Source organism: Calypte anna, chromosome 1 (assembly GCF_003957555.1).
Source record: "Calypte anna isolate BGI_N300 chromosome 1, bCalAnn1_v1.p, whole genome shotgun sequence".
NCBI classification, from domain to species: domain Eukaryota; kingdom Metazoa; phylum Chordata; class Aves; order Apodiformes; family Trochilidae; genus Calypte; species Calypte anna.
The window spans coordinates 121,546,415-121,572,212 of NC_044244.1; the positions used below are offsets into that span (position 1 = coordinate 121,546,415).

General features: G+C 38.0%; 1 protein-coding gene across 5 annotated transcripts in view; it reads left to right on the plus strand.

Annotated features, from left to right (window-relative positions):
- SH3KBP1 (SH3 domain containing kinase binding protein 1) overlaps positions 1–24,169 on the plus strand; it is a 221,533-nt gene extending 197,364 nt beyond the window's left edge. For all 5 annotated transcript variants that reach the window (XM_030460823.1, XM_030460807.1, XM_030460830.1 and 2 more), the window contains 6 exons: positions 3,561–3,646; positions 15,116–15,225; positions 16,529–16,654; positions 18,897–19,168; positions 20,597–20,660; positions 23,103–24,169. In XM_030460823.1, coding sequence (XP_030316683.1) covers positions 3,561–3,646; positions 15,116–15,225; positions 16,529–16,654; positions 18,897–19,168; positions 20,597–20,660; positions 23,103–23,144 — 700 coding nt within the window. In that variant the 3' untranslated portion in view covers positions 23,145–24,169. The remainder of the gene's footprint in view (positions 1–3,560; positions 3,647–15,115; positions 15,226–16,528; positions 16,655–18,896; positions 19,169–20,596; positions 20,661–23,102) is intronic.
- Positions 24,170–25,798: the final 1,629 nt, after the last annotated feature.

Here is a 25,798-nt window from a genome sequence, read left to right on the forward strand (position 1 = left end):
AAATATAAATATTTTAAACAGAGTTGTGGAATGGTGTTTTATTGCTCTTTTGTTTTCCTTCTTCCTAAGTAAAAAATTGTATAAAGAACCCATGCATTTTCAAGGATACTTGAGTTTTCGTATCAACAAATTGAAAAAGCAGATGTAAACAGTAACTTTGTTGTGTTCTTCATTGTCCAAACTGCTGTCTAATAGAGAAAGAATGCTTCTTTCTTTTTATCTAATACTATTATATTTGAAAGAACATTACTTGAAACAGTAGGTAGATTAAAAGCCACTTTTTCTTCTAAATTTTAATGTGATGATGCATGTTGATGATCACAGTGCTAGCAGTTTGCCTATGCAGTTTTTTTATCAGCTAATTCAAATTAGTGGATTTATCTCATAGAGCTGTTCTGCCTGATTAGGTATAATTTGTAAGGGTGTCTTATAGGAAAGTTCACATAATTGAATAATCCATGAATAATTAAGAAATGTGAAACTTCAAATGGAAGCCATCGATTCAGTAAAGGTGTTTTGGTTTTATATCAGTTCAGTTTAATAAGATGGTAAATATTTTTAAGACCTGCTGATATACATTTCCAGAATCTAAAAAACCTAAGACAATTAGAATATAAATAAAGCAGCAGAATATTCACTGACCTGTCATGGTTTAGCCCCAGCTGGCAGCTCAGCACCATGCAGATGCTCACTCACTCCCTCACAGTGGGATGGGGCTGAAAATCAGAAGGGCAAAAGTGAGAAAACCCATGTGTTGAGATAAATACAGTTTAACAGGTAGAGCAAAAGCTGAGCAAAAGTGAAATCAGGAATTCATTCACTGCTTCACATCTCCAGACAGGTGGTTGGTAACCTTCAGGAAAGCCAAAGACTCCATCTCACATAATGGTGACTTTGGAAGACAAATGCTTGAACCCTGAACATCATCTCCTTACTTTTCTCTCAGCTTATGTTGCTGAGCATGACATCATATCTTATGGGATATCCCTTTGTTATGGGACATCTCCTTCAGTTTCTTGTCCACCCTCAGCCTGCTCCCTGTCAGAGCACGAGAGGCAGATACACTGTGTAAGCACTGCACAGCAATAACTAAAATTACTGGATTTTATCAACACTGTTTTGGTCACAGATCCAAAGCATAGCACCATGTGGGCTTGCAATAAAGAAAATTAACTCTATGCTAGCCAAATGCAGTACATGATTCTAAGAGGAAAACTGAGTTATAAAAGGTGAGCTGCCATGGCAGCTGCTGAGCAGAAAAGGGGCTTTTTTCTGTTTTGGTTTTTTTTTTTTTTTCCTCTGGTTTGTTGTTGGTTTTTTTCTGTTCTGAGTAAGTGGCTTGCATCTTAAGTGTATCACTGGCTTTTTGTGATGATTGTTTTAACTCTTTAAACATAATTCTCCTTCCTTGAAGGCAGGTTAGGGCTTCAAGGGCAGGAGGAGAGACAAGAAACATCCGGGACAGAGAATAGCTGTCAATTTAATCCAAAGACTTCACATCATTAGATATTTAGACACACCTGTGATTATACAATTTACAGATGAATCAAGTCTCTGGAGTGGGCTTGCTAAAGTGCATTTTCACCATCAGTCTAAAGCAATCTGTGTCTGTGCTGCTGCTAATAGGGCAGGTTCCCTCTCCTGGCAGCCCATTCCTGCCACCTCCCTTATGTTAGCATTAGGATTTGTGCAGCCATTCAGCCATACAGGTCAGGGAGTTGCTCCAGATGGCAATTAATCAGTTTGCAGTGGGATTTCTGTTAGTATGGGGTTTCTTTCAGGCTGATAATCTTTCTGATCAAGCTGACAGCCTATCTGCACAGGCATGAGTGGATGGAGGGAGACAGGACCAAGAAGGGATGGCTCCGCGTTTGTAACAGAGTATGAAGGCAGATTAGCATAATAATTTTGTTGATTGTTTTTACAACAGACTTTGGGTTTTTTTATGTGGGGTTGTTGTCATATGCCTTGGTATCTTCTGTATTCAAATGGTAAGTGTTGTGACTTTCAGGCCTAAGTCACACAAATCTAAGAATATCTTCCAAAACCATACTCAAACATTTCCTAGAGTGCTTCCAGCTCACATGATCCTCTCAGTTAGTTGGGAAATATGTGTGTGCAAAACAGAGTATGCAGTCAGATGCTCATTGCCCTGACAGCCAAGAAACTAATTTGCTTCTTGTAGATTTACAAATAGATTAAAAAAAAAAAAAAAAGTTAAAGACCAAAAGATAAGAAACTTAAATGGTCAGGTGGATCACTTGGAGAATATGCTGACTTATTATCTTGAAAGCTAACACCCTTTACTAGAACTGTGTTTAATTTCTTTTGTTTCCTTCCTGATGCAGACTGCCTGCCGTATTGATAGCCAAGTTTAACTGGATAGAAGTTCACTTATTTTGAGGCTGCCTCTGTTTTTAAGATGAAATTTCAGGCTCTTTATCACATCCTAAAGTCTCATAAACTGCTGCCATGAGTTGGGGTTCAGGCCATCTGTCATCTTATGGCATCAAAAACAGAGACAAGTGAAAAAATTAATGTTAGGAGCTCACTATTTATTTTACTGTCAGCAACTTATTATTGCTGTTCATAGAAATACACATCTGCCTGGGTTGTTTCAGGGACAGGTCTATATTTTTACCCATAGTTTGCATCCTACATACATCATAATTGTTACAGAGCTACGCTGGGAAAAAATCATTGTGAAAAACTATATTTGTTAGGTGACCCGATAATGATGGTTAGTACAATTTGTGTTAATTGGGTAGAATTGAACTGATAACAGTTGTTATCACAGTAAATGTTACATGGATTTGTCTGCATGACCTGTGCAGTGCTGAGCTACTTGCTTGCCACTGGCTCTTTTAAAATTGATTCTTTCAATAGTCAGATTATTTTAGTAAAGCTTAGTAGTTGGGGGATATAGAGTTCTACAAAGAAAGAATAATCATGTTTCTTATGTTCGATCTCCTGTTTCATTTAAAAATAGTTCCTGTGTATAAAGTATCACAGCTCTTGACATTTCCCTATTCTGAAGACATTTCAGACAGACTAGGGAAGCTCTGTTTTTTGGACCTGGGGAAACAACATTTATAGTCTAATCTCATAATGCACTTATGAGAAAATAGTAGGATCTGCTGGAATGCATGATGCTAGCTTGAGGTTCTTGCCCTTTCTTGCAGTATTCTACATACATAGCCCATTGCAGTGTTTTTTGCAAGCCAATTAATTAGGAAAATTTACAAATACCATGCTGAAGAATGTCCCTTTGCCCTTAGGTTTCCTGCATGTCGAGATGCTGTGGACATCTGAAGAATTATTCAGGACACTACGGTGTCTAAAATAGGCTATTTTGACAGGTGTTAAGGAGAAATGAGATAAGGTTAATCCATACAGCATGTCTACTTACTGGAGATTGCTCTCTCTGCCACATTGCTATTACTCTGGTGCTACAAAGGAAGAATATTTCACTCTCTCATTATTAATTGCAAGCCAGCTATCAACTTACTGTAATCCACACAAAAACTAATAAAATATCTCGTCTCTTGATCCAAATGCAGGAGTGATAGTCCAAAAGTGGAATTAGTGGGCAGTACAGTATCTGGCACTCTAGAGAAAGACTCCTCTGAAAGAAGCAATGACATCGGTAAGTTATAGAGCTTTTAAGTTTGCCTAAGATATTTATGGTGTAAATTTCTGATTTTTAGTGACTTTGTTATGATCCAAAAGACAAATTGAAGATTTGGCAATGAATGTGAGTGCATTCATATGAAATTTTAACTGTGGGAATCAAGTATCCTTTCTGTTGATTGTTGGGGTTTTCTGTTTTTAAAAAAATAAAAAGGAATTGTAGCATGCTGACCTATTTTGGATACGGAGGATTTTGTTATTTCTGTTTAAAAGTCTGGTGTGAGTGAAGGCCAATGATAATAAGTCATACTTATTTAACTCATTTAATTGTTAACTTATTAAAATTTAATATTAATGCTGCCATATTTTCATGTTGCAAAAGATTGTGATTTTTGGTGCAGTTAGTAATCTTTGCACTTTCCACCGCAAAGGAATAGAGACCCATTTCAGGCCAATTTAAATAAATTTTACTGCAAATGTCAATTAAAAGCAGTCTCTCTTGAAAATAATAATTTGTATTCCTGTAAGCCACACAGTTTTATTGGGAAATCACCTGGAAATGAGTATCAATAGGTTATTTTTCTGTCTTCCTTCCTTCCTTCTGAAGTTGGCAGTGCCGGGGAGATGTTTGCTGGGGTGGGTGCTGTAGGACGTGGCCCTCAGAAAGCGGGGTGCTCCGACTCTTGTCTCGGGGCTGGAAGGCAGAGCGGTGACAGCCATCTTCTGGCTCTGCTTAGGAAGACACCGGGGACAGCTGCTGCTGTCACTCCCTGCTGCAGTCGCAGCTGTGCCCCCTGAGACCTGTTTTTGTAACAGGCAGAGCCAGGGTACCCCGAATGTGTAAGCATTACTACCTTTTGCTGGCAGCATTAAATATTTATTTCAGTGTGGTCGTTTCTACGCAGACTCCTTAATGAGTAAAAGGTTTCTGTAAAATAGAATACTTTCAATAGGCAAACCTGCCTTTCCTTTGGACCTGAAAGCAGAGCTTTGACCTTATAAGTGGGCGTTAATTGCAGTATAATAATAAAAGGCAAATTTGATTTCATAGGTGTTTATGAGCTTTTCAGCATCCTTATGCCTGCTTTTCTTTTAACCTTCTGCTGTTGCTGTGGCTTATGATAATAGTATGTTTTTTCCAGATTTTCATTTAGGATAAACATGGGAAGTTAGAAGCTTGTGATAAATGCATGAACATTCTTGTTGTAGAGATTAATCTAAAAGAGCGGTATGGAAATGAAGTCAAATTTTACCATTTAGTGTTTGCTACCTATGTTTACACATTTTCTTCAAAGCACAGAAGCCTTTGCTCACTTGAAAGAGAAAGCTGTAAGTGCAAATAGGATATAGCAGTGTGATGGAAGTAAACATTTCTAATCATTGTGCTATTTTCCTTGAAATCACTATCAGGGTAAAAGCTGAGTGTTTTCTGTTTTTATTATGGTGGGGGTTTTTTGTTGGGTCTGGTTTTGTTTTGTTTTTAAACAACTGTGAAAGATTAGGTTGGAAATATGATTTATGCTAATTGCTGATCATGTCTAGAATTTACATAGTATGGTTTTTGTTTAGATTTGGTTTTTGTCTTTTTTTTTTTTTAATAGAGAGTAGGAGCTGACAAGAGTCCATTAACCAAATGACACCCAAAACATGTTGCAAAGGCTTTAGCTGATGACCTCCTGTTACCAGTAACAAGGGGAACCAATTGAGTCCAAGGATAAAATAGTGTGAATACATAAATAAGTATAACTTGATAGGGTCAAACCAGAATGGCATTTACAAGGGCAAATCATGTCATTCTAGCCTGTCAAACAACTTGTTAAAAGAAAAGAAAGAAAAAAAATATTTTGGAATGGAAGTGGACCCAAGGATCATAACCTAAACATTTTCAGGAGGCATTTGACAGCTCATATAAAATGTTGTTAAAGGAATAAACAGCCTTCTAAGAGAGGGTAGAGCAATAATTTAAAACTTAATAAACCAAACCAATTATCAGTGGATTAATGTATTCTACTAGGAGGAGAGGTTTAGAGTTCAGGACAGTTTGAGCCAGTGTAATTGGGAATATTTATGATAAATGTGTTAGATTTATTTATTTATTTATGAAGAGAGCAATTATTTGGAGACATCTCAGCTAAATGAGTTATTAGCTAAAATTATGAATGAGTGGAGTTGTCTGGTGTATTCCGAACACTGATGGATAGGGCAGTGTGAGTCCAGATAATATTTAAATCTGATATGTGTTACTGGTGTTGCTTAGTGTCATCTCCTCTGTGAGGAATAAAGCCTCAGCTTCTCCAAAGTTTATCCTTCCAGTCAAAATGGATCTGATTCAATCTGCCATTTGATGTCTTTTCAGTAATCTAAATTTACACAGTAAATTAGAGTGGACCTATATGACAGAAAAATGGGGCTTAGCAGTAGCTTATGAAGAAAATAGGAGTTCCGCGGCCTTTGCAGCAGCTTGGGTGTGTGACTATTCTGGTTACTGGGCTCCTTGTCCCCCATTAGCCCTAATGCCGTTCCCAGGCACTTAGAGCTCTCAGGGAGGACAGATGAAAAAGAAGCAGTCAGTTGCAAGTTGCTTCCCCCTCTTTCATGCTTATACTAAGTACTGATGGTGAATTGTGAAAATTAATATTACAGCACTTCCCTGGCTGTTTTTGCTCTAGCAATGTTAAGCTGGCTAATGGCTGTCACTTTCTCAGTCCTATTGCCAGTCTAAAGCTTGTTCTTTCATTCATTGCAGAGGGAGAGAAGCACTGGAGAGACAGTTTAGGTTATAAAAGCAAATCATACTAAAGATGGATGAGGAGCAGTTCTTCATTGTGTGAAACCTTTTTTTAAGGATTTCTGTCTTGTTTCCTCTTCTTTATCATGATGAGACCAAAACTCCTATGATGAAGGAAGAGAAGGTACAGGGTCCTTCCATATGCCATCTTCTCAAAAACAAACAAGTGATCAGCAACAACAAAATGAATAATTGCATCAACAATTGAGAAGCAACATGCAGAGGGGAACTGGAGAATCCAGGTTCAAAACTTGGTTTCTGTCTAGGCTCCCTATTCTAAATCAGTGTGATAAAATATTGTGTATTTCATAAATGTCTTTTTTCTAATTATTCCCTAAGTAACACTCCACCAGTGGATCAGTGCTGTCTAACTAGAACACCCCATACCTTTAAAAAAACTTTAAAAATATTCTCACCGAACTTTACTGATTAGGAAAGTCAGAAGAGCTTGAGCAAGGCTGAGCTGATGTGTAATACTGTGCATAACATTCTGTCAGTTGCATATATAAAAATTTGGTTTTTTGTAGATGATAGTGCATGGCTTGATTTCACTGGCATGTTCTGCAGAGCTGTAATGACATCTAAGTTTCTTGATGATAATACAGCACTGATTGCAGTTCTGCAATCTACTGACAAGATGAAGTCCTGTTCAGCAACATCACTGCTTATTGTAGACATAATGGCAGTATTGCTACCATTGTTCATGCTTGGAAAGACCATTGCAAAACTAGCCTTCAAAATAGAATATTTAAGAGGAACCATTCCCCATTCCTCCTCACTTCTTTTGTTTTCTTTTTCCCTGTTTTCAGTGATGCCTTTACTTTCCTTTCCACACATCTTTCATCCAACTTTTCCTATTTACATCTCTTTGCCATGAGTAACTCTTCTTCATTTCATGAGGGTAAGGCACTTATTTTTTTTCTGTTTGTTTTCTGTTCTGTCTTTGCTTTAGATGACAATGTGTAACAAACAAATACAAAAAGAAGTATTTTGTAGAACACCTAATGTATACATGGCTGTTACTGATTTGTTTTTAATTCCAAGTTGAAATTCAGTAGACTGTGACATAAAATCTTTCACTGTAGCATTGAAACAAGAAATCATTATAGTTTATTTCATCGTACCATAAGAAATGTTAGTAGTGTGTCATGTATAGTTTGTGCTGTTTGTTTTTGCTGTGGTTTCATTAACCTGTTCATGCAGACAGATGGTGTCACTGCAAAGTTTAATGCATTTATTTTGGTGTGATGTCCTTACAAAACAAAAATATTTAGGAACATGATAGTAAGGTTCTCTTTGATGGTTTCTCATGATAGTTTGACAAAGGACAAAAAAAAAACAAACAAAAAAACCCCACCACACAAAACAAAACAGAAATTTGAAGAGCACTCCCTGGCTTTCAGTGGTAAATACACAGTAGTGTCACCCCAGCCTTTTTCCGCAGTGTTGCTGCAGTTAAATTACAGCAGTTACATCTGGGTTTAAGTTTCATGTACCAACAACTGTTCTGGATTTGCAGTAGCTTTTTGAACTTAGTTTAAAATGCTTCTTAAGCAGTATAAGATACGCTGAGAGTAAGCCCTGTTCTACCAACTGAAGAGTGGTTAAATAGATTTAAGTTTATTTCAACAGTTTAAATTTATGCCCTGGTGCATAACATTTTTTTAAGGTTATGCATTTCTTTTTAATTTCACAAAGAACTGTTATGTGTGATGACAGAAAAATCTAGCTTACTGGATCAAAACTCATGCTTCCAGAAAAATACTGAATTATTCCAATAAATCATTGATATTGACTTATTCCTTCAAGTAAGGATTAATCCTAAATCTTTTAACTGTATATTTACACAAACTTTGAAATCCTGCAATCCCGCAACAAGTCTTGTCTATCCAAAGCAGGCTTCCTTGTAAATCATCTCACATTTAAAATCATATGGATTTAAACTGAGTAATTTAAAAACCAAGCCACAATGAAATAAAACCAATATATCTACTGTGGAAATGCTCAGTTAATCCACAGGAGAAGCAGTTTCTATGCTTTGCAAAAAAAACTTAGCTGCACAGGCGTTTTCGACACAGAGCCAAGCAGACATATCTTTCCAATATTTTTCCTGGCTCTTCACATATTTTTCATAGTATTTATGAAAGAAGTTAATAATCTTCATCAGTGATAACATAAGGCACATATGCCTTCATTGATTCCTGCTGAAACATACATAGTGTTGGTGTGAATTTCCCTAAGAGATTCCCTGAAAGCTGGTTACCATGAGTTCATTTTTTTAGCATTTCTTCAGACTTTTATTTTCAGAGCACTTGTTGGGGGATCATGGAGTAGTAGCCAAACTCACATTATTAGCTGTACTCTTTTTTTCTGCCCCTTCTTCCTAAGGCTGGTGCTAATTTGCCTGGCAGTGTAGCTCAAAATACCCTACTTGAAAATATCTAATAAACAAACAAATTAAAAAGTCTTCAATATATCATGTTTCCTTGAGCTGTGTTTGCAGTTCAGTTTTAATGTGCTCATATTTTTTATGAGAGGTGATCGCTGTGCCTCTAACTGGAACAAAAGTGATCTAATATAGTTTGGCCCATACTAGGGAAAAACATGGAGAGTATTTCCATTAAGAGGTTGTAGAATGGAGCACGTTTCTCTTTAAATCACAGGTTGTTATACTGTGGGACATTATAATTATTTTGCCTGAAGACACAGAGTAAAAGTTGGAAACAAGAAAATACTGCTAAATATAAGGGTTGGAGGACAAAACGTGACTCACACAATGAAGACTGAAGTCTGCCTAAACCAGTTAATTCTTTCTGTGCTGCTGTTCATGCTTATTTTAATAGAATGAGGCAAAGGAGCAGAAGTAGCCAACTGGGTTAAGTTGTAATATTTACGTCAGTGAATCAAAATCACCCATAAACATAGTTGTGAATCGTAAATATCATTAATGGGATATGTTAATGGTTCATTACATAAATTAATAAGGTCTTTTGCCCTGGAGAATCCAGAAAAAAGGCAGTAAACCAGAAATGTAAATCTTTCTCCAAGTGTGTCAAGTTGAGGTGTCTGAAAACAGCATATGCATTTCTTCTAGCTCAGTTTTCTTGACCTTTCAGCTCTTTCTTGGCATCTTCTGAATTGTTAAAAATAAAATCCTTATGAGGGCACTGGCAAGTTGTTAGCAAAGCTCATTATGGCAGCTTTCTATATTCAGCTATTAAAGCTATGGAAGTCAGGGATTAAATTGGGAAAAGGTGATCATAGACTTTTGGAAGCAACTGTCCTGGGAAGCCAGGTGAGCTAAGCTGTTTCCTTCCAAAGCAGAGCACCACGGGACCAGGCTTCCCCAGCACATCACTCTTACACTCCTGAGCACAGCAACCCTGCACCTAGGGAGCCCTCCTGTTAAGTTACCCAATTTTTAAAAGCAAAGTCTGCAGTTTATTTTGGGTGGGATTCTGCTGCCCCTGGCCCCAGTTAGGAGCATGGCTGCTGTTGTGGTTTAGGCTCAACCAGCGTTAAAGAACCTGATGTCTGCTTGCTTGCTCACTCCTGCCCCCTCTGTGGGATGGGGAGGAGAAAATAGAGTGCAAAGCTTATGGGTTGAGACAAGAACAGGGAGGGTTTACCCACCAGTTTCAATCACTTGACTTGGGAAAAAGAAACAATTCAATTTGTCACCAGTTAAATCAGAACAGGACAATGAGGAACAAAACCATGTCTTAAAATAAATATCCACCCCTCCCTTCCTTCTGAGGCTAAAATACTTTGCTCACAATTTCTTTACCTCCTTCCCCCCCACCCCCAGCAGCACAGGGGGATAGGAAATGGGGAATGTGGTTAGTTCATTACATATTGTTTTATTCCTCTCCTTCCTTCTCAGGGGGAGGACTCCTGACAGTCTTCCCATGCTCCTTCCATGGGAAAGAGTCCACGACCTCCTCTGACATGAGTCCCTCTATTGAGGTGCAGTCCCTCAGGAATAGGCTGCTCCAGTGTGGGATTCATGACCTTCTTTGGGCACAGCCTCCCTCCCTGGCACGAGGTCCTTCAAGGGCTCAGGTCCACATCTGCTCCACTGTGGTCCTTCATGGGCTGCTCCACTCTGCTCATCCATGGGCTGCAGGGAAACAGCCTGCAATCTCACTGTAGGCTGCAGGGAAACCCCTGCTGGGAAACTTTCTTCCCTTCTTGCTCACTGACCCTGCTATCTCTGCTTAAGTATTGCTCTGACCTCCTCCTGTCCTCTGCCCTGCAAGTTTTTTACTAATTTCCTTTCCCCCTTCTTAAACGCATTATCTGCAGAGGCAGAGAGCATCCTCAGCCTTGGCCAGAGGAGGAAACAGATTTTAAAGCTGGGGGAGCTTCAAGCAGCTTCTCACAGAGCCACCCTTGTGCCCTCCCCCAGTACCCAACACAACTGTATTCCTTGAAGGGTTTGATGCTCTCAGCATCAGAGAGAGTCTAAGGTGCTTCAAGTAGTTAAGATAATTGTGGTCTTCTGAAAATTCCCAGTAATACTCAGATTATTGTTTGAGGTATTTCTGAAGTAGTGCTATATATTGAATGGACATTAATGTAGAAAATTGCATCTGCAGTATCTCTGTCTCATTTGATAGCTTTCAGGATTATTGTATTTAAAGACAGTATATATACCATTTCACAAGCCTAAAAGACCTGTCAGTCTTTTAAATGTATTGAAGATGATTATGAAATTAAATCTACCCCTGTGGCTTTTGTGACATTATCTTCTTCAAATGAATTAAGCAACACCTTTGCCTCATTTCCACTACCCCTCCCATATTTTTGTTCTGTGAAACCTCACCATTAGCATTCTGAATGTGTTGATTTCACTATTACCCATCACTTTCCATTTCAGTTTTCTCAAGGTTTTCAGTTTTCTCAAATCTCTTTGCTAGTTCAAAAAGCTTTCTGTCTTTGAGTATAAATGACTTTACCCAAAGACTGAAAAACCTGAATGTAAAATAAAGTTGAGGCCTAGCCACATTTTATGTTAGAACAGTAAATGCAGGAGGGAAAAGTGGTAAAGAAGGAAACATAACCATTTAACTATTTATTTCTGTTGTGAAGGCTACTTTTTTCTGAAGCAATTATTTTCACAGATCTGGGCATTTTTTTGTAAACATTATCATGCTTTAAACAGCCATGTTTACAAATGAACAAAACACTGGGGAAAAATATCCTCTACTTAACTGGCTTGGAAGGATACCAGGGAGTTAATCTGGCACAGCTGATATTTTTCATTTTCATTAAATATGTTTGCTCCATAAGCCAGGCATTTTATTACGTGTACTGTACTAGTATATTACAATTAGTCTGATGCCTTTCTTCTCATCTCATGAATTACATCATGAATTACAAGCTTGATCAGTGAGACGGCAAAAATAATGAATGTATCTGTTTATTTGTAGAACAAGTATAGAAACTATACTTTTAAGTGGGGAGTGGCACTGTTAATGGATGGGTGCCCTCTCTGTACTGTGTGTTATTGTTATTACTAGACATAAAGCTGGACCAGTGCACAGAGTTCAGGTCTGTTGGATGCTGATGCTGCCTTTTTGGCAACTAGCATGGCTGTGAATACAGCTGACTAGACTTTATCTTTAACAGTGTCTCATTTAATCCAGCTCAGAAAGGCTTTACGTTTTGCTTAGTATGTAAATGTGACCTCACAATTCCTGATAGCTACAGAAGTGCAAACTAAAAATCAAATCTCTGCATTTAAAAACTTCAGTGAGGATAACAGATGATATTCATATAACCTTGCTTTCCATCAGCAAAAAATAATCAAGTAACCAGGGAATTAATTACTGAATCTACAGTATAGATGACAGTAAAGCAGAGGTCTATTGAGTGGTTCTGTTCCATCGTTTTACTAGTTACCAGTTTACTAGATGTGAATTTTACTGAATGAATACCTCAAAGGTTATGTCTGTGAAAGGTGTTGATAACCTGAGATGCAGAATGTATTTGGGAGTGAGAACTGCATCTAAATAAGGAAAACAAACAGAGAGGGTGATAAAGAGTATATGTAAGTACTAGGAATGGATTGGCTATTTTAACATTATACCAAGTGTCATCCCTTACACTTAAATATAAATTAACTTATACTATCAGCTGAATGGCTGTGATTTCACTAGTTTGGCACCAGATTTTACCTGTAAAGCCTTTCCAAACTCTGCTCTTTTTAAAAAAATTCGGTTCAGGTATAGGCAGCTCTAGTTTATTTTTCCAGCTATCAGAAATGCATTTGGAAGTGAAAAAAAAAAAAGGATGATTAACTTTTTTTTTTTTTTTTTTTTTTTTTTAGTAGAAGCTTTGCACAGGAATGTTCATCTTTGATGGTATTCATAAGATGACTGGAACAGATTTTATCTGCAAGTGAAAAGGATACAAATTCATATACTCTGTTTATCAATACGTTTAATTAAACATGACTATTTGATTATTCCAATCAAAACATAGATCTCTAGGTAACTATGTGTTTATTTTTCCAAAGAAAGACATTTGAATTAATGCCCTTAATTCTTCTCTATACTGGTGTAGATACTTAACCTTTTGTAAGAACAGAGGAAGGGACACTGTTGCTTACCACAGAGGTGGCAAGAGAGTCAGGCACTGGAGCCTTACTAGGCTGCAAGGTAACTTCAGCCAGTTTGCTGCCCCCCAGTCTGCTCCTCTCCATTTTAGCAGCTTGTATCTTTCCTCTGGTACTGATCTTTCTGTCAGCATGGATGTTTGTGTGCCTGAGCACATGCTGCTGGAAAATGAGCTGAAAACCAGCTCATGAAAAAATAGTTTACAAAGTAAATTGAGAAAGAGTGGCTGGGACAAATGGCCTCAACTTGTACTCATGTATGAGAGTTTCACGTGTTTGTAGCAAGTGTGTGGTTTTGATGGCAATGTGTTCTTGCTGTGCAATTTGAGATAATCCATTAAAATCCATCACTGATTTGCTGTGTGATCTTGAGCAAGTCATTTCTCTGTCTCATGTGTCAGCTTCAGACTGGATATTTCTGGAAATAAAGTCTTATATTTTCAATTTTTTCCCCAGAAAATATTTTTTACTTCCATTTCTCCTCTCCAGAACCACTGAAATTTTGTAGGACTGCAGATAGGTTTTGTGCAGCCTGCTAATATTAGCTTATTTTTACTTTAAAAGCACAGTAGTATCACCTGATATGTTTGGTGCAGTTTAGGTTTCAGACTGCCAAATTCTCATTGACAGAGTTTGTGACCTACCATCAGATGGAGGTTGCAACAGTCAATAAAAAAGCAGTGAAATACCTGGTAGAGGACAGTGGGGTCACTGATTATATATAGGAAGAGTTGCTCCAAAAACAGAGTAATATTTGCAAGTGAATGACCTTAGACTGTTTCTGGGCTATTGAAAGAAGTATCTTTTTTCCTTTTTTTTTTTTTTTTTTTTTTTTTTTTCTTCTTCTCTTTTTTTATTTTTCTTCTTCTTTTTTTTTTTTTTCTTTTTTTTTTAATCTCACCACGGTGGAAGAATATTGCTGAATAAGGAATGTCTGATGCTATTTACTTCCTTTATGAGCACTTGGAATCAGTTTAAGTGTCCTTCAGTAAATATAGCTTCTTGCCCAGGCCCATTAATTAATTCATTTTTCCATTGTGTAATTTTGTTGGGTGGTTGTAATACAGCAACAAAACTGGATTTTCAGAGATTCATTGTTATTAGCAGTTCTGAAAATTAAGTGTCCAGTCTGGTAACTTCAAAGCTGTTTCTTCCGACCTGTTTGTAATGTGCCTCTGAATAATCAACAACATTCCCATATTTTGATTCATACCTGAATGTGATTTTAGAGAATTTTGATTTATCTTGTCTAAAGCACCTCTTGTATTAAAATCTCATTTCTGCTTAATATATGCAGTAGGGCATTTTGAAGTGGAGCTGACTGAAACTAATATAACCCATAAAAATAGATGAATGGTGTTAAGCCATTTGATTCAGGCGTGTAATCACGAGCTGCAGTACTCCTTCAGCCTTCGTGTCCTTCTTCCACATAAACATGCTGCCACGTGGCTGGTTTTGATAAACACTTTCCCAGGGCATTTCACTAACCAATGCTGCATTCGAGCAGCCCTGTTTGTCCTGGGCTCCATACAGATTCAGGAGGCTCTTTAGAGTTTTTATCTACTATAACCTCTGGACTACTGGAGGGAGATGTCCCCGTCACCTACAGCTGCTGGAAACTCTGCTGTCTCCAGCTGCAGGCATCTAGGAGCCTGCAGATCACTTGATCATTCTCACTCTGTTTTTCCCTAAGTAATTGCAGCAGATGCAGTGCTGACAGTACAGTTCTTGAGGCAATGTTTGCACTTTCTTAGGTCTCTTAATTATTCAGTAAAAAAAAAATACCCCTTTAATAGGTAAATGAAAAATTTGAAACTGCTTATTCCATGCCATAAGACCTACATTCCCCCTCTGCTTTATTGTGTTTGAGATGGAAGGGTAATTATACTTGGCAAAAATGACTGGATTACAGCTGCCTTTGACTTCCAAGTTTTTTCAGAGCCATCATGTGTGCAAAACACTGTGACACAGTGAAGAAAATGGGACTTTATTCTTTTGAAATTAGAAAAAAAAAAAGTGATTCTTTCTCATTGTGGGTAATTGCCAAAAAGCCAAATCAGTTATATTTTATTTTTAAGACTTGGAAGGTTTTGACTCTGTAATACCAATTGCTGAGAAGCTGAATCATCCAACTACTACTAGACCAAAAGCGACTGGCAGACGACCACCCTCCCAGTCTCTCACATCTGTAAGTTAATTTTCCTTTTCTGTTTATTGTTTTTTTTTAAATATATATTTCCCTCCCCATTTGTGTTCCATGGTGGGTTTACTACATTTGCACAGCCATTCTTTCACATGAACAGTGAGGCAGAGATGCAGATCAAAAAAATCAGTTTCAAATGTGTTTTAAATACTGATGTTTAAAACATTCTCTCCCTTATAAGACTTGGCTGAGGCCAAGGAAAATCCTTTACAAAAATCCTTGGAATAAACTAGTTTGTGCTAAATATTAAGGATTTTGAAAATATTTCCCAAAAGAAGCATTTACCTTTGTTTCTCTAGGACATTTAGCAGATTTCAAGGACAAACAGGCCATTTCAGCCTTCAGCAGCTTTCCTTGAGCTATCATGTAGTTTCTTCTCATTAAACTCAAAATTGTAAATCTAAGGGTGATCTAAGTTCCACTCTCCAATATGTAACTTTAGGTGAGCTAAAGATGAGCTTTAGATGAGCTTTCCATACTTTGGAAACCAGTGCTTAGTTTTTTAGTGTCTTTTTCTTTGGGGCATGGGGTTTGTTCATTTCAACACATCTTTCTATTCTGGAATATCAGAGTGAGAGCAACTACTGATGTTACCTGAAATAAAATGAAGTGGAGGGGAAAAAAAGGATTACTGTGAACCTAATAGAATACAAAGAAGAAAGCTTTCAAAATTGACTATGTACATAAATATAGAAACATAATTTACAAGAGAAAAAAAAATTGGCTTTCTTCCCTGTCAAATCCATGGGGAAGGGAACAAAGAGTGGAAAGAAGTTTCCCCGTTTGCACCTTTACAAAGAGGCAGTACACAGGGCAGCCCTTCAGTGCCAGCAGTGTGCACAGACAGCCAGCACAGGTCCTTGAAAGAGCAGCAAAGTGAGACCTGCACTGAGCAAAGCTGTGGCAGAGCTGGCAACCCCACAGCATGGTGCTCAGTGTCCCCCCCAAGTAAGGTACAGCTCTTCTTTCTGATAGGAGGGTGATACATGGTATAATGTGATGCAAAGGTGTAGAGTAATGTTTAATTCAAATCTTAGGTATATCTTATTTCATTAATGCTTTGAAAGCATTCTAGCCTTGAAAATAAGGTTTAAAAAAAAAAAAAAAAGGGAGCGGAGAGAGTTCTGATTTTAGCTTACTTTGAAAATTGCAACTGAAAGAAAAAAAAAGGTCATCACATAAATGCTTTTCTTTTTCTTCCTTTGTTAAATTCTGGTACAATGAAAATACCTGCTGTTGGTTTTTTGGGTTTTTTTAACTCTTGTGGTATGTCCATTTGTCTACATAGTCATCCCTTTCAAGCCCTGATTTCTTTGACTCACCAAGTCCTGAAGATGAGAAGGAGGAACACGTTTCTATTCCTCACAAAGCTATTGAAGTGTCAAGGAAATCAAGAACTGTTACAATATCACAAGTAAGTTATTTGGAATGTCTCTGCTTAACCTCATCATATGCATCTTTGTTTTTTAGACAGTATTCAAATATTTATTTTTAAAATTTAATTCAGCAATCAGATAGCTACTAGCCCTTTAAAGAAGTTTAAAATTATTAAGTTAGTGAGGATTGTTCTGTGTTTGAAAATAAATGTTTCCATAAACATACTGTGAAATAAATCCTTCTAGGGTAAATACATTTCACAGAAAGAGACACTCAGGAAATAAATTTTAGAAACAAAGGCCCTTATTTTTTTTTTTCAGCTGTAAATTGAGTTTACATTAGAAGAGTCTCCAAGTGGAGAAAATACAACTCTTTGACCCACTCTAGTATCATCTGAATTAAAATCTGCAAGTACAATCAGTTCCATACTGTGTAATTGTATTGCTTTTACAGAATTGTGCCATTCTTACTGTATTTTGGTGGAAAACTATAGGATAGTCAAATATACAGGAGTGTGTAGATACGAGTGTAGAGTTTGGATCTATTTTAGCACAGAAGGATACCTTTAATAATGCAAATATTACATTCTAATAGTATAACAAAAGTATTTGAAAGGTGAAGTCGTGCACTTCTGTGAGCGAGTTATAAGGATAATATTTTGTAATACAGCTCCCTCTTCTGGGAGCAGTTGTGTGAAGGGATACTCTAGGGCCAATATTTGTAAATTATAGGCTGGTATGCCAAGGTTGTAGATGTTGTTCCTGTAAAACAAGATGACTGCTATCAGTAAGCTGCTTGGGGCTTTAATGTTGATAGCTGGATAAGCTCTGGAACAGGGTGTTCCGTGTGGGTGACTCCAGTTGTGCCTCGCTCATTTGATCCAGGTTTGAACTCAGCCAGACATCTCTTTTCAGTCCAGAGGAAACTTGCATCTAATGATATAAGGATTATTATCCATGAAAGATTCATTTATAGGTACATAATACACATGCCCACACATATGTATAAAGTGTTAAAAGAGTATTATTAAGGTAATGAAGTAAAGCATTCAAGCTACCAGAGTGATTCAGCTTTCTTGTGATTAAAATGCCATTTTATTTCTACAGCCACACTTCTTTTTCTGCAGAACTCTTGTTTAATGCAGTACTTGCCCAGGACAGGTTCTGCGTTCAGTCCCACTTATGCAGTGGGAAAGACCACTAAATTTTCTCTCAGTAACTTTGTCCTACTAATTCCACTGCCCCAGACCTACGTCCTCAATTACAATGTCTCCTTCTGGTATCTTACCTTATTTCCATTCAGCTTCAATATCTCTCTTCCCTAGATAGCATCGGAGGGTTGCCTGGTGCTTTTTCTCTTACTCTTGGCCAAATCAGATTTTCAGATACTCTGGGTAGCTATCGTATAATGCACACATTAGCATTGCCAAATAACAATATGATAAATAATTAAAACTCCCCTTAGTTGCCATTGTGATAACAGCACTTGTACACTGTATTTTGTACACAGTAATGCAGCTGGTCATGTAAAGCAGGTAGACTTCAGATTTTCTGTACCTTGTCTCATAGGTAGAGCACTAGATTTCAATTCAAGAAGCATGGGATCACTCTCAATTAGCCATGTGGTTCCAGAGTAAGTAGGTTAATGCTGCAGTTTGTTAAGCTCCTGGAGGAATGAAGAGACATTGCTAGTTAAGGGGACTCACAGAAGCTTCAGGTAGCAGAGGACAGTACAGTACATTTATTTCTTATTAATGTATTATATTTTTAAGCTTAGGACTTAAAGCTTATTTTGATATTTTTGTAATGGGAAGTGCAACATGTAACGCATTTTTTACTTTTTAAAAAACATGGAGTGTTGGAGATTGCTGTAATGATTATTTCACAACTGGGAATTTATCTATAAAAAACTATAAGTTGGATTCTTAGCCATGCAGTCTTGTGTTCTGTCCATGGATTTAGGTATGTTCCCACAAGCTTCTGAGAGAAACATTTATCATCTTTCTGTGGTTCATTTCACTGGCTCTGAGAGCTTGGTTGTTGCATCAGGAGAAAGTCTTAATGAAGTGGTCTGAATTTCCATGTCCAAGCTTAGACCCCCTTTCACATACATGTACAAAGAAAATTACTGTTATACCTACCGTGTTTTGGCCAAAATTGTCCATGTTTGAGCACAGACTTTCAGTATTACTAAAGAGCAGCAAAATACTTTGTATTTGTTAGAGGTCACATTTTCATAAAACCTTCTTCAGATTTTAAATGTTACTCTTTTTGTTGCAGGTGTCTGATAATAAAACTTCCTTACCTCCAAAGCCAGGAGGTTTGGCTAGTGGTAGTAATGTGCAACCATCACTGTCACCTTCACCATCACCTGGATTTCACTCAATTGCTATGGGAACAACAAGCCACAGATCAAATTCCCCATCCCTGTTTGGTACTGAAGGAAAGCCAAAGACTGAGCACTCGAGCCAAGGCCAGAGTGCCCTGGAGGAGCTGAGAACACAAATTAGGGAGCTAAAAACCATCATTGAAACCATGAAAGACCAACAAAAGTAAGTACTGCAAATGACAGCTCTATGTGGGATGTATTCATTCATGCATGTTGGTAGAAATTTCTTCCTGAGCTTGCCTTTATGTATGTTACTGTGTACAGTTTGCTTTGGAGTTTGTGAGTGGTTTTCATCTACTTTCCTTACAACACATCCAGAGATGGATGAGAAGCTCAAGAAAAAACACTGGCACTATCTATCTGTAACAGCTTTTTTTCCCCGTGTTATGACTTTAGCAGATGTTTATGGAGTGTTAAAAAAGCTACAAGCTATAAGCAACCAAATAGGTTCTTACATTTTTTAATTTGTCAGCAACAACCTGCAAATTTATGTGCGTTGATCTTAATAAGTGTTGAATTTGTTCTAGTTGTAGTGCAAATTACTACAAATTCCTAACATTATTAAATCAATTCTTTGTTTGACAGGATATTTTCTCAGGAAGCTTGTATTGCAAAAAGAGTCATTGTGACTGAGACATTTGAAGACCTTTGTATTTATGCCCCTGAATCTTACTGTTTTAGAGTTTTCTTTTTTTTTTCTTTTTTTTCTTTTTTTTTTCCTAATCTTCTATTTCTTAGGAGAAACAGGCTGGTTTGTAGCTTTGCTGTTCCTGAGAATATTTTATGTTTTGTAAGCTAATCTTTTACTCACCTTGTCAGCTGTGTGTAGCTCAAGCAAGAAAAGGAAAAGGTAAAAAAAAAAAAAGTGTGGCAGAGAAGAAGTGTCTGGGGAGTCTGGGAGAAAATGTGGGAGGGCACGATTCAAGCTGGATTCAGCCAGCAAGCCCCACAGCTTCACCTCTTGGGCTGCCCCCTGCTTCTCAGGTCTCCCTGGCCTTTCTTCCAAGGGGTGCTTCCACCTGTTCTGTTTTAAGGTGAGATCACACAGTGGGAACATGAGAAAGTGTCTGCTCCTTGTAGCAGTGTTCCCCTTCCAGACAGAGAGGGATGACAGAGAATCCGTATTTGGAATCATGAAGTCTTACAAATTAAGTTGAAGGTTACATTGTATTGCTGGCATAAACAGCTTTTAAGTGACCTAAGTACCTGGTAGCATGGTCAGATTTTGTGTTATCCTTTCCTACAACCCCCCAACAGCTCATCCACTTTGTATGGAAGAAAAGGCAACTGGGTGCTGATGCAGTGTTGGCTCAGCTGGTCCAGAGCAAAGCCAGTAGATGCAGGGCTGTTAGGGGATTATATAATTATTCATTAGCATACAGGGCACGGGGGATTCTGACCTTTACATAAAAGGATTTTATCTCTCTCTATTATAGCATACAGTGTAGAAGTGTATCCTGACTTTATTTAGTTGCTCAGAAGAATAAAGGTAATCAGTGAAGCAGGGAGTATATGTCACCAAAGGTGATCTTTTGTGTTTTACGAGTTTAATTATTTTAATTTCAATCTTATTTTGCATTTTTGTTAACAGAAAAGAGATTAAACAGTTGCTGTCTGAGTTGGATGAAGAAAAGAAAATCCGTCTACGATTGCAGGTACTAAAATTATTTATCGTGTAATGGAAGTATTGACAGATTTGATTTAGCCTCAGGTCTAGGACATGAAGCTCTGCTGATATACTTAGATTCCAGTGAATAAAAAATACTAACATTTCTGAATATACCTGTTCCCTTTATATTGTTGCCAGTCTGTGTTATATACATATTGCAATAATGGGTTCATACTGAAAGCTTGATAATTATCTAAAAATTTTCAGCATAAGTAGACAAAATAAAATTAAACATAGTATAGGATTGAAACTATGATATTTTTTAGTCTCAGTGTTAACAGTTTGATTTTGTCATAAGTGAAATCAAATCTTTTGAAATAACATCTCTCAAAGCTTATTTTGTAGTGTTGGTATGATTTATTATTTCATATAGCAAGGTTTTTATGTTGGCTGTACAGAATGTAACCAGGTTGTCTTTACTAAAGCACCTCAAATAATGTAAGAGAAGGTGCTCTGATTAAGGGTCCAGTTGTTGCTGGTACCATAGTTTGTGTAGAACCTTAGCTCTAGATGTTGTGCTGACTGAGTCTTTTGGCAGGTAGCACACTGCCCTACCTGGGTGAGTCTGTGCTAGGGTCATTGGCTGGGCTGCCTCAACATGGAATGTTGCTGAAACAGCTTTCCTGGACTTTGGAGAGTGGTGTACTGGAGAAGTGCTTTAGTATTGATCATATTTTGTATTTTTGTGCTGTAGGTCAACTGTACTTTTCCTAGGGATAGAAAACAGACTTGTAATTTCACTGAGCTGTTGCTGTTCAGTGAAGTCCTTAGGAACACGGCAAAGGGTGGCAGAACTGGGGGTTGTCAGTGCCTGTGCTCCAGGGCTGTCTGTAGGACTTACTTGGTGCAGCCACACTGGAATATGGCTTCTAATAACACAGAATTCATGTTCAATGAAGCTAAAACTTATTCAGATAAAATCAGTGAACATTTTTGATAGTGGTTATTGATTCAGTCTAGCAGGCCAAGCTATACAGAGGTCTGTATTCTACTTCCAAGAATGGCTTTACAGAAAAGACCTACATTGATGGGTTTAAAATGATGATCTTATAGCTGAATGTTTTTACTCCAGTTCAAAAGTTGCTTATGCTGGTAAGCGGTCAGATGCTAGCCAAGGTGGCATAATGAGCTTCACATAGAATCATAGAATGGGCTGGGTTGGAAGGGACCTCAGAGATCATCAAGTCCAACCCTTGATCCACTCCCCCCGTGGTTCCCAGCCCATGGCACTGAGTGCTACATCCAGGCTCTTTTGAAATACCTCCAGGGATGGAGAATCCACTACTTCCCTGGGCAGCCCATTCCAATGGCTGATCACCCTCTCCATAAAGAAATTATTTCTAATATCCAACCTAAACCTCCCCTGCCACAACTTAAGACCATGCCCTCTTGTCTTGCTGAGAGTTGCCTGGGAAAAGAGCCCAACCCCCCCCGGCTCCAACCTCCTTTCAGGGAGTTGTAGAGAGTGATGAGGTCTCCTCTGAGCCTCCTCTTCTCCAGCCTGAACACCCCCAGCTCCCTCAGCCTCACCTCACATGCAAGAAGAAGCTGCAGTTTATCTTTCTGCTCTATGGAACACCACAGTCAGTGTTCAAAAAGCAAACTTCAGCACAGACACCATCAGAGGTCAGCATTTTGATCCTATCCCTGGGTTATGGGAAGCAGTGCTGAGTCTCTTGGGAGGTGTGAATGATTCCTACATGAAGATAAGAGTTCAATAAACAAAAGTTGCATTTAAGAGTGTTCTGATAGTACTGAAGTTGCACAGCTCGCAGTCCACGTAGTAAAGAAGACTGCCTTGATGATACGGTGCAGTTGAGCACCAAGGGTGAGTTTCAGTACATTAAATATCCCTGCCCCAGGGTTTCCTGTGTCTGTCAGAGGGGGCAGGTGTAAAGTTAGGAGTGGCAATTATTTTAGCTACCTCCTTTTACCACACAGCTCTATATCAGTCAAAGCTCTGAAGGCATCTGGATGCTGGTTTGATGGTTGTAGGCAAACACGTTCCCCAAAGGAAGAGCCATCCCTGTAAGAGAGAAAGTAGGGTTTGATCCTCAGCTACCAGTGCTCATTATCAGCAGGTCAATTTACTTGTGCCAGGTCTAAGTGCAGCATCTGCTGCATGGAAACAGTGCTCACTCTGCAAGTAATTCCTGGCTGCAAGCTGTAGGGCTTGTAAAAGTTGTAATTTAAAGAGTTTGAAAGGTCTTGTGGTACATTCAATGACTATCCTTGTCAAGCTCATGAGTGATCATTTTATGCAGCTGTGAAGGTCACCATCATTTGTGAAATCTGTGGAAAAAGAGTAGGATAAAACCCCTTCTCAGCACCTGTGGACAAGATGGAACATGTGCTTTTTAAGAGAAATCAGCTGTGCCTTAGTTTCTCAAAGCATCTAATTTCATCACGTTTTTTTCTTCCTTTTCAGATGGAAGTTAATGACATAAAGAAAGCTCTTCAATCAAAGTGAATACTTGATAGGTGGAATGTTGCATTATTTTTCATGACTGAGACTCAAGTTTATGCCCCAGCCAAAATAACTTTGTGCCAAATGATTAAAGAATTGCCTCAACATCCCTTTATTTGAAGGATTAGCACAATTTTGATAGCACAACAGAAATACCAACAGCAAGGACAAAATTTCCACCTGAAGCAGTGCTGCGTGTCACTAGTTGTGACTGAAATTGATCTCCTTGTGCTAAAGGCTCTTTACTTCAAGATCCTAGGTGAAATGAAAACTCAGGCAGTTTAGTTCATAGTGGTACTATTTTGATGATATTTTTCCATAAATAAAGTGTATTTCAGATTATCTGTTTACAAGCTTTATGATTTTGACTTTTGGTTTTTAATTGTCTTTTGTCACAGATTATAAAAATGTTTGTACTGCATATAGCCAGGAATGAATGTTAATGTTGGGACTGGAGGGATTATTTTTTGCTTTGAGATAGAACAGCCTACTTTTTGTTATGGGTTTGAGTTCTGATAAATATGCAATTTTATGTCCCCCAATCCCCCTGCAATTTAAACCTACATTGTGTACAGTAATGTATTTACAAGAAGGAAACAAACCAACAGAAGTCTGGTCTTTGCAAATGATTTGTGCCTTTCTTTGCCACACACTGACTGGAGCTGGTTGCAGGCCAGATCTCCCTAATGTAGCTACCACCACCACAACTCCCGTCCCCGGTGTCGGGCAGAGGTCACCTCTCAGTGTACAGCTGCTCAGTCAGTAGAGCCAGGTTTGTGCAAAGTGGCAGGACAAAAGGGCACAGCTGAAAGCAGCTTTGTCTTGAGCAGCTGTGGCTTTTTAGCTTTCCTGGGTTTGATAGGCCTCTCCCTCAACTTGAATGTTCATCTCCGCTTGATTTTCATTAGATGATTTAAACGCCCACCTCTGTCCCCAATTTTGCACAGAGTGAACAGAATATGCATTATTAAAGGAAAAATAAAAAATAATCTATAAAACATGAATAAAAAGTTGTATTATTTCATGCACAAGGGTCTTGTGTGACATTGTTTCGTTTGCTGTTTTTATGTATTGTTTGCTGCTTTATGTTGTATGCTTATGGATGGATGGACTTTGTAATCCTGTTTTTGCAGCAGTACTTTCCTCTCATCACTTTACTGAACCTGATGCTTACTTAGTTTATTCCAGTTTCTCTCTTTGCTCTCATCCATTCAAAATCAGGTCTCTCATTTTTCTCTATGTAATTTTGTCTTTACAAGCAATGGAGTATCTTATACCTTGTCAGCAATCTCTGTTAAAATGTTTAAATAATGGATATTTTTGCACAGGGTGAAGTGAGTGGGTGAGCGATATTAGTGATGCTTCAGAGTGACCAAAAAAAAAAAAAACCAACAAAAAACCACACAAAGGATCTGTTTGTCATCTCATCAAATGTTAAGAGTTTGACCCGCACAAGTCATGTCTCAAGCTAAACACCTTGCCTGCCAGTTGTTCAGTTGGCTGGTCACATTCACACAGAGCTGGCAGACTTCTCATAATCTTTTTTATATGTATAGACGTAAAAAATGCACACTCCACATACTTGCTTTATGGGTCTCAGCTGGCAATACAGAACCTCACTGTTGGGATGATTTCCTCTGTTGTGCTTTTTTTTGTGACACTGGTGTATGAGATTGAAAGCTCAGATAGTGAAACTTAAGATTTTTTTCTTTGAAGCCCCAGTACAATGCTCAGTGTACTCAAACGGAAGCACTAATAAAATATTTTATCACTGAAATGCTCTTATTTAACATTTCTAAATAACTGCATTAAAATATTTTTATACAAAAGATGATAGTGCCATCATAGGTTTCCAGCAATAAAGATTTCTAGATTACTTCCATTTTTTTTGTGAAGTAGCAGAGTTAGGAGAACAGGAGGAAATGAGTGATAAGGAATTAGAATTCTCTTTGCATTTGCAGTCATGCTTTTGCAACATGCATCCAGAAATGTTCAGGCTTCTTTATTGTATCCCAGGAATCAAAGAATTACAGAATGGTTTGGGTTGGAAGGGACCTTAAAGATCATCTGGTTCCAACCCCCCTGCATGGCCAGGGACACCTCCCACCAGACCAGGTTGCTCAACGCCCCATCCAGCCTGGCCTTGAACACTGCCAGGAAGGGGGCAACTACAGCTTCCCTGGGCAACCTGTGCCAGTGTCTCACCACCCTCACAGTGACTGTTGCCTCTGTAGTAAATAAATTCTTGATTTCTGAGTTGTATCTCAGAAATATAAGAAACATCTCAGAAATGTTCTACTTTTTGCAAATGAAAGACAGAATTTGGCACAGACTTTCCTTAGATTACTTTTTAAATTTTTTTTCTCCTGTTGAGAAACCTGTCATTTTATAAATGCAAGTTAAAAAATAAAAAAAAAAAAAAATCCAATATATCATGCTTTGTAAAAGAAGGCTAAGATTTTGTGAAAATACTTTATTTTAAAAGTTAGTCTGGGATAAGAGAATTTATAGAAATACTAGCTCTTATTGCGTATTTCATTATAATAATAGAAAGTATTTCACATAACACGTGGGCTTTCCCTTTTTGAAGAGGATCAGTTATGCATTAAACCTGTGGATATAAACTGCTGCTTTTAAGAATGTTTGGATTTATATTT